General features: G+C 38.0%; 1 protein-coding gene across 4 annotated transcripts in view; it reads left to right on the top strand.

Moving 5' to 3' along the window:
* Positions 1-17215, top strand: part of PNPT1 (polyribonucleotide nucleotidyltransferase 1) — a 57017-nt gene extending 39802 nt beyond the window's left edge. For 3 of the 4 annotated variants that reach the window (XM_023228305.1, XM_023228310.1, XM_023228309.2), the window contains exons 19-28: positions 5561-5667; positions 6534-6605; positions 6698-6761; positions 7586-7669; positions 7977-8060; positions 9257-9363; positions 9469-9524; positions 11863-11941; positions 15621-15668; positions 16819-17215. In XM_023228305.1, coding sequence (XP_023084073.1) covers positions 5561-5667; positions 6534-6605; positions 6698-6761; positions 7586-7669; positions 7977-8060; positions 9257-9363; positions 9469-9524; positions 11863-11941; positions 15621-15668; positions 16819-16974 — 857 coding nt within the window. In that variant the 3' untranslated portion in view covers positions 16975-17215. The remainder of the gene's footprint in view (positions 1-5560; positions 5668-6533; positions 6606-6697; positions 6762-7585; positions 7670-7976; positions 8061-9256; positions 9364-9468; positions 9525-11862; positions 11942-15620; positions 15669-16818) is intronic. The other variant, XM_023228307.1, reaches the window with a different exon arrangement.
* Positions 17216-18101: the final 886 nt, after the last annotated feature.

Here is an 18101-nt window from a genome sequence, read left to right as displayed (position 1 = left end):
TTGAAAAGTAGAGCTTCAGGTATCCAGATATCTGCTGGAATTCTTATTTTTAGCTAAAAGCAGTACACTGAAAAATTTTTATTTGCATTGGTGACCTAGTAAACTTTATTTCATTCCAAAAGGTAGAGAGCTCCAGAATTGATTCCAATCACCAAGGAAGTTTTGCTTAGTAAGTACTATTAGGACTCATAAGAGAAAGCAACTGTATTTTTTCAGTTGATTTATACAAGCCAAGAGAACAATGCCACTCAGGAGTGTACATACAATTTTAGGAAGGTGGACTACAAATGGTTCATTTTAATCCCCAGGTCTGAAGCGCCAAAAAGGAACACATTATGCTTGGGAGATTTTTTTTTTTTTTTTTCTGAGACAGAGTTTCGCTCTGTTGCCCAGGCTGGAATGCAGTGGTGCAATCTCGGCTCACTGCAACCTCTGCCTCCTGGGTTCAAGCAATTCTTCTGCCTCAGCCTCCTGAGTAGCTGGGATTACAGGCACGTGCTACCACGCCTGGCTAATTTTTGTATTTTTAGTAGAGATGAGGTTTCACCATATTGGCCAGGCTGGTCTCGAACTCCTGACCTCGTGATCCACCCACCTTGCCCTCCCAAAGTGCTGGGATTACAAGCGTGAGCCACCGCGCCTGGCTGCTAGGAGATTCTTAAAACCAATTCGTGCCAAACTGTCATCAATGCTGCTATTTGAGAAGAAAGAGAGAAGGAACCTAAAGACACTAAAGAGGCCACAGAAGGAGTTCTCTGATAAGTTTACACATTTACAGTACTGGCATGAAAGATAGAAAGGAGGGTCGTAACAAAAGATAAAATGAAAATGTGGTGTGAATATATAGTAATATTATCTAGAAAAATTAAAAACAGGCCAAAGCAAAAAATGCTAAAGGCACTTTATTAAATAAAGGAAAACATAATCTGATATTTAAGGTAGCTGGTAAAATACTGCTGCTATTATTTTCATCTTCCTTCTTTCACTCTACGGATCTTTACTTTGTGGCACCTATGTGCCAAGCACTGATCTAAGTTCTTAGGACATGGTGATGAACAAAACAGTCTTAGTGTTCATGACACTTGTGTTTCTCATTCCAAATCTCATATTGGAAAACACTGAACAAATCTTGAAAAAGGTAAACTGAAAAATAAAAGATGACATCATAGGAGGAGAGTCTTTACCTGCCATTTTTATATGAATTCAGATCTTTTGGTCTACACAAAAATTCATCCTCGATTATAATGAGAACTTCAGGATTAGATTACTGAAGTATGATGGCAGGCATTGAGAAATCATGGAGACTGGTATCCCAAGGACAGAAAACGTTATTATTGGAAGAGAAAAAAAGTATTTTCTATAAAGTATAACACAATGAACTTGACTGTGACCCTCAACAAGACTCTTAAAGACTTATAAAAAGAATGGTTTGTAAGTAGTTTAGAAAGGAAAGGGGCCAGGCACGGTGTATCATGCCTGTAATCCCAGCACTTTGGGAGCCTGAGGCGGGTGGATCACTTGAGGTCAGGAGTTTGAGGTCCACCTGGCCAACATAGTGAAACCCCGTCTCTACTAAAAATACAACAATTAGCTGGGTGTGGTGGCCCATGCCTATAATCCCAGCTATTTGGGAGGCTGAGTCAAGAGAATCACTTGAATCCAGGAGGCAAGAGGCTGCAGTGAGTCAAGATCATGCCACTGCACTCCAGCCTGGGTGACAGAGTGACTCTGTCTCAAAAAAAAGGAAGGAAACGGACTACAGAAAGAAGCCAGAAGCGACTTCTCCAAAACAAGTCATGCCATAGTTATTTAATTCACTTTCTGTTTGGAAGAAATTACTAGATTTGCAGTAGAGGGTATTGCTGTTGGTGTTATGTATCTATAATTCAGCTTTATGGTTTATGATATCTTTATGATACCTTGTGTAAATGATGCAGAAATTTAGACTAGATAATAGGTGCACCATTCATACTGGCTAAGGGATGAGCAAAGGGACTGCTTAATGTGATCAGCAGGTCAGAGGAGGATCTCGGATTGAAGACTTGAGGATGCTTATTTCAGCCCTGTCTCTTTCAATGTTGACTTGACTGAGAACACTGGCCTGCCAATAAAAAGGATACTGATTAAAAGGAATGAGTGACTGGTTTGTTAAATGACAAAATTGAGCAGGATAAAAAAATATGGAGCTTAATAGTTTAAAAATTAAATTTGAAGCGATAAAGCCAAAAACCTCAAAAAAATTAAATTTGATAAGAAAGAATGTCAAGTCCTGTGGGATGGGCCAATACAGGGTATACAGTTCAATTCAAATACGAATTTGAATTGCTTGAGAAGGGCTTGCCCTGCTCTAAGTCAGGCACTGTCCTATGCCCCGTGCCCGGGGATACAAATTGTACCCAGGTTTTGAAAAAGCTTAAAGGTTTGAAAACAAAAAGATATTAATAGATCGAAGAGGTAATAATACAAATATGTATAAGGCATACAGGGTGATTGATGAACTAGGCTGAGCATAATTGGCTTAGAGAGACTACTACATTTCATTTGATTTTAAAGGCTGAGTAGTTGTTGACTGGGCATATTAGGAGCAGGGCCTGTATTTCACATGAAGGGACCAGCATGTGCAAAGTTAAGAAGTTATGAAACAGTGTAGTGTGTTTCAGGAATGCACTCGAAAGAGGTGTTAAGGTAATAAAGTAGAATCATATGTTGAAGGTCATTGTTATGCTAAGGAGTTTGGACTTAAAGCCACCATTTTTCCAATTCAGTATTCCATGGAATAGTGTTCTGCAGGACATTGATTATTGTATACCATGAAAAAGTTTATCCTGTTCTAAAGTAAGTTTCAGCAGGGTTAAGCAGGTTTATTTAATGTGGGTTAAATAGACTTTAATAAGCTAATTCGAATACTGACTCTCTAGGAATAGGACATGTAATATTTTTTGAAATTTATTTGACCACAGAATATGTACAAAAATTTCCTGAAAGCAGTCAATGAGGAACTTGAAGGATTTTATGGAAAACAGTGGCATGATTTGAATCTGCTTTTGTTTTTTCAAATAGTTTTTCCCAGCTTAAGTGATGAATAGCCCTGGGGAATGAGATGGCAGAGACTCCGAAGTAAAGAGAGAAACTAAAATCTGGGAAGCCAGACAGGGAGCTTGTTGCCAGGGCAAGAAATGATATGGACTCAGACTAAAAAGTAGCAATAGGTATTTTAATATTTAGGGTAAAGGACAGCTTTCTAAAAAATTAAACAGATCTTTGTGACTTGATGGGATATAGGAAATGAGGAAAGAAATGTTGACTCTGGCATGAGTGTCTTAGTTGCTTTAAACCAAAGATTGCAGGAGGTAAAGGATTTTTTGATAGTGATTCAATTTTGAACATATATGTATTTCTTTCATCATCATTATTATTATTTATAGAGATGAGGTCTCACTATGTTGCCCAGGCAATTCTCAAATTCCTGAGTTCAAGTGATCCTGCCATTTTGGCCTACCAAAGCGTTCAGATTACAAGCCTGAGCCACTGGGCCTGGCTCAATTTTGAATATATATTTAAAGTGCTTTGGGTACATTTAGCTGGAGATGTCTGACAAGCAGTTTACTAATACAGGTCCAGGGTTTGGCACAGAGAGCTGGGCAGAAGGGATAGATTTTTAAGTCATCAACATTATAGATGGTGGTTAAAACCGTAAGTATAGATGAGGTTGCTTAGAGAAAATGAAATGATATACACACTCCTTTTCACCAAAGTAAATTCCAAGTGATCAAAACTTAAACATTTTTAAACAAAAGAAAGTTCGTAGGTTTTATCAAAATCTTGGAGAAGAAAAGCTCTGCTAAGCAAAACCCAGGAACCATGATTACATGAACTAAAACTTCTACACGGAAAACTAATGACCATAAGCAAAGTCAACGAACTAGGAAATAAAATATTTTATATTTATATGTTATTAAACGTAATATTTTATCTTTACATTTTAATAAAGATCTGTCCATATTGAAAGAAGATCAATAATAAAAAGACTGGCAAACAAGTAGAAAAATGTTGAAGGTCATGAACAGGGAGTTCTCAAAATAAGACATAAATAGGTTTATGAACATGAAATAGTTTTCAACCTCAGTCATAAAAAACAAGTCAGATTTAAAATAACCATTTCTTACCCTTTAAATTGAGAAAAATCAAAAGATTTGACAAGAATTAATAAGAATATAGAGTAGCATGTACCTTCTTATACCACTGGTAAAAGTTTAAAATGCTATGTCTTTAGAAGGCAGTTTGACAGTGTAACAAATGTAAATGTACATACCTTTTGACTCAGCAGTCACACTTCTGTGTGTGACATAAAACATATAGGGAGTAGTATGCAACTATTCAAAGGAATAAAGTAGAGGTTTGTGTGGTGGTATGTGTCAATATCCAAGACATGTAAGTGAAAAAGGCAAGGTGCAAAACAGTAAATGCATAGGGTCTGCCACCATCAGTAAAGAAAACAAAAGATTATATTTACATTTATACGTGTGCACAGAAATTTTCTAGGAGGATACACTAATGTTAGCTGCCATGAGGGGGTTAACTGAGGGGTTCAGACTGGAAGAATTTACCAAATAGATGCTTACTTTCCAACAAAAACAATTAAGACACCTGAAGCCAAAAAGCAAAGCAATGGATAATTTAAAAGCTATAAAGTTTGCTCTTGTTAGAGAAGTTTTTGCTGGATATAGTACTTGTTTACATTGTTTTAGGGATCTTTATTATATATTCAAAAACTCATGAAGTAGTTAAATGACCTCTTAAGACTTTTCCAACTCAGCTTCAGTGATTGTCAATTTAGATAACAATATCCATTTACGTTAAAAATAAATGTCTGGGCCGGGTGTGGTGGCTCAAGCCTGTAATCCCAGCACTTTGGGAGGCCGAGGCGGGTGGATCACAACGTCAGGAGATCGAGACCATCCTCGTTAACATGGTGAAACCTGTCTCTACTAAAAATACGAAAAAATTAGCCAGGCGTGTGGCAGATGCCTGTAGTCCCAGCTACTCGGGAGGCTGAGGCAGCAGAATGGCATGAACCCAGGAGGCGGAGCTTGCAGTGAGCCAAGATGGCGCCACTGCACCCCAGCCTGGACGGCAGAGCCAGACTCTGTCTCAAAAAATAAATAAATAAGTAAAATAAATGTCTGCTGGGCACAGTGGCTCACACTTGTAATCCCAGCACTTTGGGAAGCCGAGGCTGTCAGATCACCTGAGGTCAGGAGTTCAAGACCAACAGGGCCAACATGGTTGAAACCCCATCTCTACTAAAAATACAAGCAAATTAGCCAGGTGTGTTGGCAGGCGCCTATAATCCCAGCTACTCAGGAGGCTGAGGTGGGAGGATCACATGAACCCAGGAGGCAGAGGCTGCAGTGAGCCAAGATCATGCCACTGCACTCCAGTCTGGGCAACAGAGCGAGACTCCCTCTCGAAAAAAAAAAATAATAATTGATAGAAAGATAAATATGTGTTTTAAGCTCATGTACACATTACCCACAGAAGTTCTTTTTCCTAATTATAGGGGTTCCAATTTCATCTGCTGTTGCAGGTGTAGCAATAGGATTGGTCACCAGAACTGATCCTGAGAAGGGTGAAATAGAAGATTATCGTTTGCTGACAGATATTCTGGCAAGTATATTCCCTGTTTCAAATACTTAATGAAGACTAAAAATAAATAAATAAAAATTAAAAGATAAAAATAAATCAAATAATGGTGAAAACTATATGTACTTTGCACGTAGCATATGCTCAGAATGCTAGTATTTGAAGAACAGGTACTTGTTCTTCCCTTCCTCCTCTGCGTGTTCACCTTGTATCTTACAGGATATGAATTTAAAATAGGTATTATATTAATAGTAATAGGCCAGGCATAGTGACTCATGCCTGTAATCCCAGCACTTTGGGAAGTCGGGAGTTCGAGACCAGTGTGGCTAATGTGGCAAAACTCCGTCTCTACTAAAAATACAAAAATTAGCCTGGGCAGGGTGGCACACACCTGTAATGCCAGCTACTTGGCAGGCTGAGGCAGAATTGTTTGAACCCGGGAGGCAGAGGTTGCAGTGAGCCAAGATCGTGCCACTGCACTCCAACCTGGGCAACAGAGCGCGACTCTGTCTCAAAATAAATAAAATAAAATAAAATAAAATAAAATGATTACTTAAAAAAAAATAGTAATGCTTACCTTTAAGTATTGCAGTAAGACTTACACAGTGTAAGTATTCATAGTAGCTCACTTTAGGATGATCATAAATTCATTCTTACACATTTATGAAGGAAAGGAATGATCTGAAAATGAAATGATATTTCTGGTGAAAATAATTGTAGTTTAAAAAGTCACAAATTGGAAGCGGTAGTTAATGTAGAAAACATTGCTTTGTGTTTGGACTTAGGATATGGTTTACTTCTAAAGCTGTTTTTTTGAAATGTTTCTATAGTGAATATGTTGACTTTTGTTTTTGTTTAAAACTATGTCACAACTTTTTAAATTACTGAAGGGAATTGAAGATTACAATGGTGACATGGACTTCAAAATAGCTGGCACTAATAAAGGAATAACTGCATTACAGGTATTTTTAAAACCCATTTTGTTTCATTTTTGTAACATTTAAATAATGCCATGAGTCAATGTTTATATAATTGTTTGACTTTTCCATATTAGGCTGATATTAAATTACCTGGAATACCAATAAAAATTGTAATGGAGGCTATTCAACAAGCTTCAGGTGAGCTAGTATGCTTGATTCTCCTTTCATTCTTTCCCACTTTGCTAATGGGAACTACAGTTCTCATTAGGCTTATTATAAAATATTGCTTTAAAAAGTGGAATTTCATAAAACTTAAATCAAGAAGTACTGGCCAGGTGCAGTGGCTCACATCTGTAATCCCAGCAGTTTGAGAGGCCGAGGCAGGCGGATCACTTCAGGTCAGGAGTTCGAGACCAGCCTGGCCAACATGGTGAAACCCTGTCTCTACTAAAAGTACAAAAATTAGCCAGGCATGGTGACGCATACCTGTAATCCCAGCTACTCAGGAAGCTGAGACAGGAGAATTGCTTGAGCCCAGGAGGCAGAGGTTACAGTGAGCTGAGATCATGCCATTGCACTCCAGCCTGGGTGACAGAGGGAAACTGTCTCAAAAAAAAGAAGTACTAAGTAGCCAGGCATGGCATGGTGGCTCATCCTAGCACATTGGGAGGTCAAGGCAGGAAGATTGCTTGAGCCCCAGGAGTTTAAAACCAGCCTGGGCAACATAGTGAGATCCCATATCTATTTTAAAGAAAGAAGAAGAACTTAAGTTTTTGGAACACACGAATAAACACCAAAGTGGGTTACCAGTGGAATTTCAATTTTTACAAATTAAGCAACTCTCTTTAAAATAGGATTTATGGAGAAGAGAATATGAGTGAATTTTCAAGGTAATAGGGATGTGGAGAGTTTCAATTATTAAGCCACAGGGTTTAGATGGTATACCACAAAAACTAAGAGTGCAGCTATTTCAGATCATATTTGTTTTATGTAGTTATAACTTTTGTGTTTTTCTCTTCTAGTGGCAAAAAAGGAGATATTACAGATCATGAACAAAACTATTTCAAAACCTCGAGCATCTAGAAAAGAAAATGGGCCTGTTGTAGGTAATACATTAAAATTTTGGTGATCCTTGTAAGATTAATATATGAACGAATATTACTGCTTTTAAATTGTTTTTACCCAATACACAAAACAAAAATATTTTAAATGCTTTTATAGTTAAAATGCTTTAAATTTTAGGGAATATTCTTTAACAGTTTCCAGTAATTTTAATTGTCTACTTTTCTGTTTTATAGTAAAATATTTTTACATGTGTCTAGGTCAAAAAAAAAAATCTCACGTGACCATGGCATGTTTTAGGTTCATGTATGTAGTTGAATTGTTTATCTATTTGTCTGTATTACATCCCAGAAACTGTTCAGGTTCCATTATCAAAACGTGCAAAATTTGTTGGACCAGGTGGATATAACTTAAAAAAGCTTCAGGCTGAAACAGGTAAGAGTTGTATGAAGTTTGGGGTTTTTTAATTAAATGCTAGACCATTTAAGTTTGCTATTTCATCTCTAGTATGTTGCTTTAAATATATATTTATTGGAGAAATGAGAGAAAGACCAGGAGAAAAGGATATGACATGTCTTGACTGAGTATTAATAAATTAGCAAATGGTCATTCTTAACTGTATTCAAGAAGGATAGCCAAGAATTCATCAGGACTTTTGCAACATTTTATACTTGAACATCTAGAATAATATTTAGTTTTTAACTTTAGAGGAATTATTACAGTTATTTCTTTTTATTCTGCTACTTTCACTTAGTTTTATTTATACTCTTTTATTTAAAGAGTATATATAAAAATAGTATGCTTTAATTTATTTTTCCTGAAGCAATGTTTGAATTACCTAGTACTTCAAGGTTTGAGGTTATTTCAGGAGAGTAAGAAGCAGAGTCACCTTAGCCATTTGCTAACATTGAGAAACTGATGTGATTTTGTCCCTTATTCATTTATTCACCCCTCCTAAGAGTAAGCGGGATAAAGAAAACAAGGCGAGGAAAGGGTTCTATTACGGTTTCTACTCGTAATTAAGAGAGCAGAACCAGACTTTCCAAAATTTGTATAGATATGTTTGATTTCACCAGATGGTGAACTTCAAGAAATCAAGCATATTGGCTCACCATTTTATCCCCAGGGCCTACCTAGTATAATGCCAGGTACCTAACACGTATGCAGAGTATATTTGTTGATGAATGAATTCCTTCATTCCTAAAGTAATGATTAAATACGGCATAACTCCACCCAGCTACTAACAGGTCCCTCCTGTTCTCACATCTATTTTTAAGACTAGTTTCCACTGGAATTAGCAAGTTAACTTTTTGTTTTGAGACGGGGTCTTGCTCTGTCACCCAGACTGGAGTGCAATACACAATCACTGCTCACTCCAGCCTTGATCCCTGGGCTCAGGTGATCCTTCTGACTGTAATTCCCAAGTAGTTGGACACATGCTACCATGTCCAGCTAATTTTTTTCATTTATTTTTTGTAGTAACAGGCTCTCCCTATGTTGCCCAGGCTGGCCTTGAACACCTGGGCTCAAGTGATCCTCCCACCTCAGCTCCCCAGAGTGCTGGGATTACAAATGTGATCCGCCATGCCCAGCCAAGTTAACTTTAATATGTTAAATTATGTTTTTAAAAGGTGTAACTATTAGTCAGGTGGATGAAGAAACGTTTTCTGTATTTGCACCAACACCCAGTGCTATGCATGAGGCAAGAGACTTCATTACTGAAATCTGCAAGGATGATGTAAGTATAGATCATATTAATTACATATCATATAGATATATTTGTTTTTTCTACTTTTTGTTGATGTTTTCCTTATGAGTCTTATGGCTTATTTTGCACTTACAGCAGGAGCAGCAATTAGAATTTGGAGCAGTGTATACCGCCACAATAACTGAAATCAGGTAATATCAAGCAACATACTATGCTGAGCTTTTCCCTTTATTTCTTTAGAGACAGGATCTCACCCTGCCACTCACAGTGGGATGCAGTGGTGCCATAGTACCTCACAGCTGCCTTAAATTTCTGGGATCAAGCAATTCTCCCACCTCAGCCTCCTGAGTATTTAGAACTGTAAGCACACACCACCACACGTGGCTGATTTTTTAATTTTTTGTAAAGACACGGTCTCACTATGTTGCCCAGGTTGGTCTTAAACTCCTGGCCTCAAGCCCTCCTCCCACCTCAGACTCCCAAAGTGCCAGGATTACAGGCATGAGCCACTGTGTCCAGCCCTGTGTTGGTTTTTTTTTTTTTTTTTTTTTTTTTGAGACGGAGTCTCGCTCTGTCGCCCAGGCTGGAGTGCAGTGGTCGGATCTCAGCTCACTGCAAGCTCCGCCTCCCGGGTTTACGCCATTCTCCTGCCTCAGCCTCCCGAGTAGCTGGGACTACAGGCGCCCGCCACCTCGCCCGGCTAGTCTGTGTTGGTTTTTAACAGATTTCTATTATAATCCCAATTTAATTTTACATTTACTTTATTTACTTTGAAATCATAAGGTGTTTAGATTACATGCCAGTTACTGTATAATCATTACTTTTTAAGGTATAGTATATTTTGTTTTCTATATCATTTTATCAAATTTCAGTAACAGTTCTGTGGTTCTAATTATGATAGGTTCTCCTAACTGAATTCTTTAACCAAATTTTCTACTAGTAATTGGTGAAACCCCAAATTAATTTTCCCAGTAAATACCAAATAGGCCCAAAATAGACCTATCAATATTTCCTCGTTAACTTTTTCTTTCTTTTTTTTGATGGCTTATTTTAAACATAGTCTGAATGCTTAATTGGCACATGTTTTTAAATGCTAGTTTCAACCAGGCACCGTGGCTCACGTCTGTAATCCCAGCACTTTGGGAGGCCGAGGCAGGCAGATCACAAAGTCAGGGGTTCGAGACCAGCCTAACCAACATAGCGAAACCCCATTTCTACTAAATAACAAAAATTAGCCAGGCGTGGTGGTGCATGCCTATAATCCCTGCTACTCAGGAGGCTGAGGCAGGAGAAATCGCTTGAACCCAGTAGGCGGAGGTTGCAGGGAGATGAGATCACACCATTACACTCCAGCCTGGGTGACAGAGTGAGACTCCATGTCAAAAAAAAAAAAAAAAAGAAGCCGATTTCAATCTCAAAGGATTTTTTTTTTTGACCAGCTAAAAGAGATTGTATTTTTAGGATCAGAAAATCCCTTTTTTAAGAAAAAAAATGATCAAATGTAGCAAAAATGTTCAAAGCTATTTGAAATAAAAGGCAATCAGATAATTTGTTTAATATTGCAGGTGAAAAATAAAGAAATGGGATGGCTTATTTTCATAGACTAGAGAAAAAGGGAAGATTAGTTTTTTAATGAAATAAGTATCTCATTTTACCTGACCACCTTCCTTAAATCCTTACCTTATAGGTTAATGATATGATATTCTATACTATGTTTAAAATATTTAATGTCATTTCGAAAATTTTTGGAAAATCGAGACCAGCCTGGCCAACTTCGGGAAACCCCATCTCTACTAAAAATACATAAATTAGCTGGTCATGGTGGCACATGCCTGTAATTCCAACTGCTTGGGAGGCTGAGGCATGAGAATGGCTTGAACCTGGCAGGCAGAGGTTACAGTGAGCCCAGATGCCACCACTGCACTCCAGCTTGGGTGACAAAAAAAAAATGTTTTTGGAAATTATGAAGAGAAATACAGAAGAATATATATTCTAAAAGCTTTTTTTGTTGAGACAGAGTCTCGCTCTGTCACCATACTGGAGTACAGTGGCACGATCTCGGCTTACTGCAACTTCCGCCGCTCAGGTTCAAACAATTCTCCTGCCTCATCCTCCTGAATAGCTGGGATTACAGGCATGCACCACCATGCCCAGCTAATTTTTGTATTTTTAGTAGAGACAGGGTTTCACCACGTTGGCCAGGATGATCTTGATCTCTTGACCTCGTGATCTGCCCGCACTGGCCTCCCAAAGTCCTGGGATTACAAGTGTGAGCCACCGTGCCTGGCTCTAAAAGCTTTTTTATTGTGTGTTTTTTCTTTATCTTTTCTTCATTCTTTGATTCACACATATTTATTTATAGGGCATATTTTCAGTTGAAAAGTATACTTTTTATAGTTCTAAAAACATGATAGAATGGGTTTCTTTTTGTTTTTTACTTTTTCCTCCTATGAAAACATAATGTTTTATTTGTCAACGGATATACAGATACTTATTGGTTTAACCAGGCTTATTATTTATTTTTTGTAGAGATACTGGCGTAATGGTAAAATTATATCCAAATATGACTGCGGTACTGCTTCATAACACACAACTTGATCAACGAAAGGTAAAAAGATAGATGTTATTATTTTTATAACTTCCTTCAAACACCTTAAAACACAGTATTGAAATTACCTAGGTTGGTAAGAATTATACACTTTGCCTACTACTAGCCTAAACAGAGAAAACAAAAGTGGCAGAGATGCTCTGGCAAAAAGTTTACATTGTTTAGCATAAATAAAAATTCGCTGGGTGAGGTGGCTCATATCTGTAATCCCAGCACTTTGGGAGGCTGAGGTGGGTGGATCACAAGGTCAGGAGTTCAAGACCAGCCCGGCCAAGATGGTGAAACCCCTTCTCTACTAAAAATACAAAAACCAGCTGGGCATGGTGGTGGGCACTTGTAATCCCAGCTACTTAGGAGGCTGAGGCAGATAATTGCTTGAACCTGGGAGGTGGAGGTTGCAGTGAGTGGAGATCACGCCACTGCGCTTCAGCCTGGGCAATAGAGCGAGACTCCGTCTCAAAAACTAAAATAAATAAATAAAATAAATAAGTAAATAAATAAACACCAAATATTTTTCTTTCCATGATGGAATAGAAACACTCACTGTTTTGAAGGAGAACAGCATCTAGAGCTAGCAGTTACTAAAAATACCTACGTATAGCTGTTTTCCCAATTTTCTACTGACCAACCAATTATGGCAAGATAATTCTTGGAATATTTTGAAATTTAATCTTTGTTGTAGTTCAGACATCCAGTAAATAAAAACTCTAAGACAACTCTAGAAAGCAGCGGGATCAGGGGAGTAATAAGAGTGTCTGTTGGCCAGGTATGGTGGCTCACGCCTGTAATCCTAGCACTTTGAAGTCCAAGGTGAGTGGATCACAAGGTCAAGAGATGGTGACCATCCTGACCAACATGGTGAAACCCAGTCTCTACTAAAAATACAAAAATTAGCTGGGCGTGGTGGCATGCACCTGCAGTCCCAGCTACTCGGGAGGCTGAGGAAGGAGAATCACTTGAACCCAGGAGGCGGAGGATGCAGTGAGCCAAGGCTGTGCCACTGCACTCTAGTCTGGTGACAGAGTGAGACTCTGTCTCAAAAAAAAAAAAAAAAAAGGGGTCTGTTGTACCATATATTAAAATATATTATAAAGCCATAGATAATAAAATAGTATATTACCAGCCAAGAAATAGATAATCCATGCAACAAGAAAACAAAGACCAGAAAGAAATAATGTACAAGGGATTATAATATATGCTAGAAGTTGTATTATAGTCAGTGAATAAAAATTATTTAATAAATTACATTGGTACAGCTGGTTATCTTAAAACAGGATCTCTACTCATTTTTATACCAAAATACTGTCTGGATCAAATAGCTAAATGTGCCTTTTAAAAAAGGTGGTGAGAAAAGATAATCTTGTTGGGGCAGGAGAGTTTACTAGAAGAAAATTGGATGTTTTAATAAAATTAGTACTGGAGAACTCCTCAACATGATATCAAAGCCAAAAAGGTAAATAAATTTATAAAATTTGACCCCATAATTTTTTAATTATATGGCAAAAATTTCAATAAGCTTAAGAGATAATCAGCAACCTAAAGGAAAAATGCTTATAACATAGGACAGAAGCTTAATTTACAAAGGGCTTTTATAAATCAGTAAGTTTATCACTTTATTTATGAATCACTTTATTCAATCAGTATTGAATATCAATAGAAAAATAAGTAAAGAACATGAACAAATTATTTTTATAAAAAGCCGACCAAGATATTTAATATCAACAGCAATTTTTGAAATGCAAACAAAATTAATATATCAGTTTTAACTTTCAGATAGTTTAAAATTCTCAGTGTGTATAAGAGAAAAGATGGACATTTTCATACACTGTTGATGGGGGTGTGAATTCGGACAAACTTTTTAGAGGGTGTTTGGTAAATGTGTATGGACCTAGACATTGTAGGATTTTGTTTGGAGAGGATAATTAGAGTAGGTGAATTCATGATCTGTGCTACACTACAGCTTATTTTTTTTTTCACCTTTTTATTTTGAAAAGTTTTTAATGTACAAAAAAGTTGAAAGAATAATACACTAAACCCTCATATATTTCTCCTGTATTCATCAGTCATTAACATTTGCAACACTGGAATTTAAAACAAATTTTTGTCTTTAGGTGATTGTTTAAATAAATTATATAGTTTGAAACTTAACAGTAATGCTCAATTTACTGATATGAAAAGATGCCCTTGGGCCGGGCGCAGTGGCTCACGCCTGTAAGCGCAGCACTTTGGGAGGCTGAGGTGGACAGATCACTTTAGGTCAGGAGTTTGAGACCAGCCTGGCCAACATGGCAGACCCCCATCTCTACTAAACATACAAAAAATTAGCTGGGCACGGTGGCATGCATCTGTAATCCCAGCTACTTGGAAGGCTGAGGCAGGAGAAACTCTTGAACCTGGGAGGAGGAGGTTGCAGTGAGCGGAGATCATGCCACTGCACTGCAGCCTGGATGACAGAGTAAGACTCCATCTCAAAAAAATAAAAATAAAAATAAAAAAGATGTCCTTAAGATATACAATAAGCACAGCGGGTCCATTTTTATAAATGCATTACACATACACTAAGTAGACATCTGAAGGGATACTCATTGGAATGTTAGCAGTAGTTATCTACAACTTGAGAGGTTTTTGAGACAGAGTCTTGCTCTGTCACCCAGGCTGGAGTATAGTGGCACGATCACAGCTCACTACAGCCTCAGTCTCCCAGGCTCAAGTGATTCTCCCACCTTAGCCTCTGGAGGGGCTGGGACCCTAGGCCCAAGCCACTACACCCGGCTAATTTTTTTGGATTTTTTGTAGAGATGGGGTTTCTTCATGTTGCCCAGTCTGGTTTAAGCAGTCCTTCCACCTCAGCCTCCCAAACTTCTGGGACTACAGGTGTGAGCCACTGTGCCCAGCCTGTTTTGGATAATTTTTATGTTCTTAATACATCTATATTTTAAATCCTTATAATTAACTGATTTTTTTTTTTTTTTTTTAAGACAGTCTCACTCTGTTGCCCAGGCTGGAATGCAGTGGCACAATCTCAGCTCACTGCAACCTCTGCCTCCCAGATTCAGGCAATTCTCCTGCCTTAGCCTCCCGAGTAGCTGGGAGTACAGGTGTGTGCCACCACACCCAGCTAGTTTTTGTATTTTTAGTAGAGATAGGGTTTCACCATGTTGGTCAGACTGGTTTCGAACTCCTGAGCTCAAGGGATCTGCCCGTCCCGGCCTCCCAAAATGCTGGGATTACAGCCATGAGCCGCCATGCCTGGCTAACTGATTTTTTTGTTTTGTTTTGAGATGGAGTCTTGCTTTGTCACCCAGGCTGGAGTGCAGTGGCGCAATCTCGGTTCACTGCAGGCTCTGCCTCCCGGGTTCAGGCCATTCTCCTGCTTAGCCTCCTGAGTAGCTGGGACTACAGGCACCCGCCACCACGCCTGGCTACTTTTTTTGTGTTTTTAATAGAGACGGAGTTTCAACATGTTAACCAGGATGGTCTCAATCTCCTGACCTCCTGATCCGCCCGCCTCGGCCTCCCAAAGTGCTGGGATTACAGGTGTGAGCCACGACACCTGGCTGCTAACTGATTTGTTTAATCAGAAAAATGAATAAAGCTTGAGAAAAAAATGTGTACCTCCATGGGCACTATGTAATTATGCACAACAACTAATAGATTAACATGGTTTTTTTTTTTTCAGATTAAACATCCTACTGCCCTAGGATTAGAAGTTGGCCAAGAAATTCAGGTACTTGTATTCCACCTTTTAGCCTTAAAGTTGTAAATTGTTCTTGAAGCTTCCATTATTTTTTTCAAAAAGTTGAAAGAGTCACGATCTATGATGTTTTTTATTTATATGCAGTACTTCATTTTTAATCTTAGAGCTGCTTGAACAGACTCATTAAGGATTTAAGACACAATTCTTTCCCTGAAGGAGATTGCAGCTTGGCCAAAATGGTAGTCACCCTTAGTTCATTTAAAAAATACATGAGCATGTCAGTGTTAGCTATGCAGACTCCACGATTTGGAGACTGACATAAGAACTCTGATAAGGTAACTTGTTGAAATCCTTGAATGTCATCTTTGAGGAGGTGAGACTTTGTTTCCCCACTACTTAAAACATCAAGTTTTTGAGCTTGGTAAGAGCCATGTTATTCAGGCATAGAATTTGTATAACAAAATTGGCCCTTTCTTTGTAGTCCTTTATGAGTGAATGAAAGAAGTCATTGCCAGTCTGTTTTTTCTGGCTCCACCATATTCTCTTTCACTTATGACTAATACCCATGACCTGAGTAACTAAGGCTTCTGGTTTATTCCCAATCTGTGGTCTTACTGTCCAAGTAGTCTCCAGGGGAGGATGAGTGCTAAGATATAATATCTCTGTATAAGGTTGATTTTTTGGTTTCTTTGTTGTTGCTGTTGTTTTCATATCAGAAGGAACTTTAAACCTTCTGCATTTCTCCCTTTCATTTTCCAAGGTGAAGCCAAATAAACACTAATGTGACGGTCCTTTGAGCAGTAGTGAAAATCCAAGTGACCTAAGTATAATCCTGTATAGTATATAGCACAATTAGGCTCACAAAGCCCTTGTCTAGAATCATTCACTATGTCTGTGACTATTCCCCCAGTATAAGGACTTGGCCTGGTGAGAATAAAAAGGCACAGATGAATTCAATGACAGATCATAGTTGAACAACTAACTGCCCCTGTCTCTTTTCTTTTTTTATAATAACTACTTATATATATTAAGTGTATACCTCCACTTAGCACTGAACTATGCTTTCAGTGAACAAGTAAAAACAATCATTGCCTTAATTGGACCATGTAAATTTAAATGTCTATTTAGATGTCATTCAATGTGCTATAACTTTAAAGGAAGAGCTGTTTCTTTAACACAGGTGAAATACTTTGGACGTGATCCAGCCGATGGAAGAATGAGGCTTTCTCGTAAAGTGCTTCAGTCGCCAGCTACAACTGTGGTCAGAACTTTGAATGACAGAAATAGTATTGTAATGGGAGAAACTATTTCACAGTCATCATCTAATTCTCAGTGATTTCTTTAAAGAGAATTCTAGAATTCTATTTTGCCTAGGGTGATGTGCTGTAGAGCAACATTTTAGTAGTATCTTCCATTGTGTAGATTTATATGTAATATAAATACATTCTAATTATTTGTACTAAAATGCTCATTTACACGTGCCATTTTTTAAATTCAAGAGTAAGCCATATTCATTTAATCTTATTTACATTATAAATCAAAAAATATTGTTAAAAAGAAATCATTTATATATCTTAGAAAAGATTACATACTTTTGTTTCTATAATTCCGAAATATATGAAAAACTTAGATAGAATATGTCATATATGTTATTCTAACAGATCTCTTCCTACATCTTATTTTTCTTCTTTATGTATAGTAGTGACAATTTACCCTCAATCATCCTACGGCTCACCTCTTTGCGTAACTTTACTTGTCTACAATGGTTCACAAACTGGAACAGGCCATATTCAAAGCCAGTGTCTATTTCATCAGAACAGTTACTAGATATAGTGAGTTGAGGGAGCTAATCTGATACACTTTTAATAATATGATGCCTTTCAAACTAGTTACTGAATCATAAACATAGTGGAATAAAGATGAGATTCTAACTAGGATGAATGTGGTAGTAATGATGTATATTTTTCAAATTTACCTAAACATAGAAAAATTATTGGCCGGGCGTGGTGGCTCATGCCTGTAATCCCAGTACTTTGGGAGGCCGAGGCGGGCGGATCATGAGGTCAGGAGATCGAGACCATCTTGGCTAACATGGTGAAACCCCGTCTCTACTAAAAATGCAAAGATTAGCCGGGTGTGGTGGCGCACGCCTGTAATCCCAGCTACTCAGGAGGCTGAGGCAGGGGAATCCCTTGAACCCAGGGAGCGGAGGTTGCAGTGAGCTGAGATCACACCATTGCACTCCAGCTTGGGCAAGAAGAGCGAAACTCCGTCTCAAAAAAATAATAATAAATAAATAATTTACTTGTCAAATTGAACTAGGTCACTTTGAATATGTATATTGCTCTAATGTATGGAAGTTCTTAGTATAAGAGCTGGAGGATCATGACTTTCGGTTAATAGGTGTTTGAAATAGATGTTTAGAGGTTACTGATACACATGTCAAGTTGTTCATTCCCATCA

This window comes from Piliocolobus tephrosceles, chromosome 15 (assembly GCF_002776525.5).
Source record: "Piliocolobus tephrosceles isolate RC106 chromosome 15, ASM277652v3, whole genome shotgun sequence".
Taxonomy (NCBI): Eukaryota; Metazoa; Chordata; class Mammalia; order Primates; family Cercopithecidae; genus Piliocolobus; species Piliocolobus tephrosceles.
This window is presented reverse-complemented; position numbering and strand designations above follow the sequence as displayed.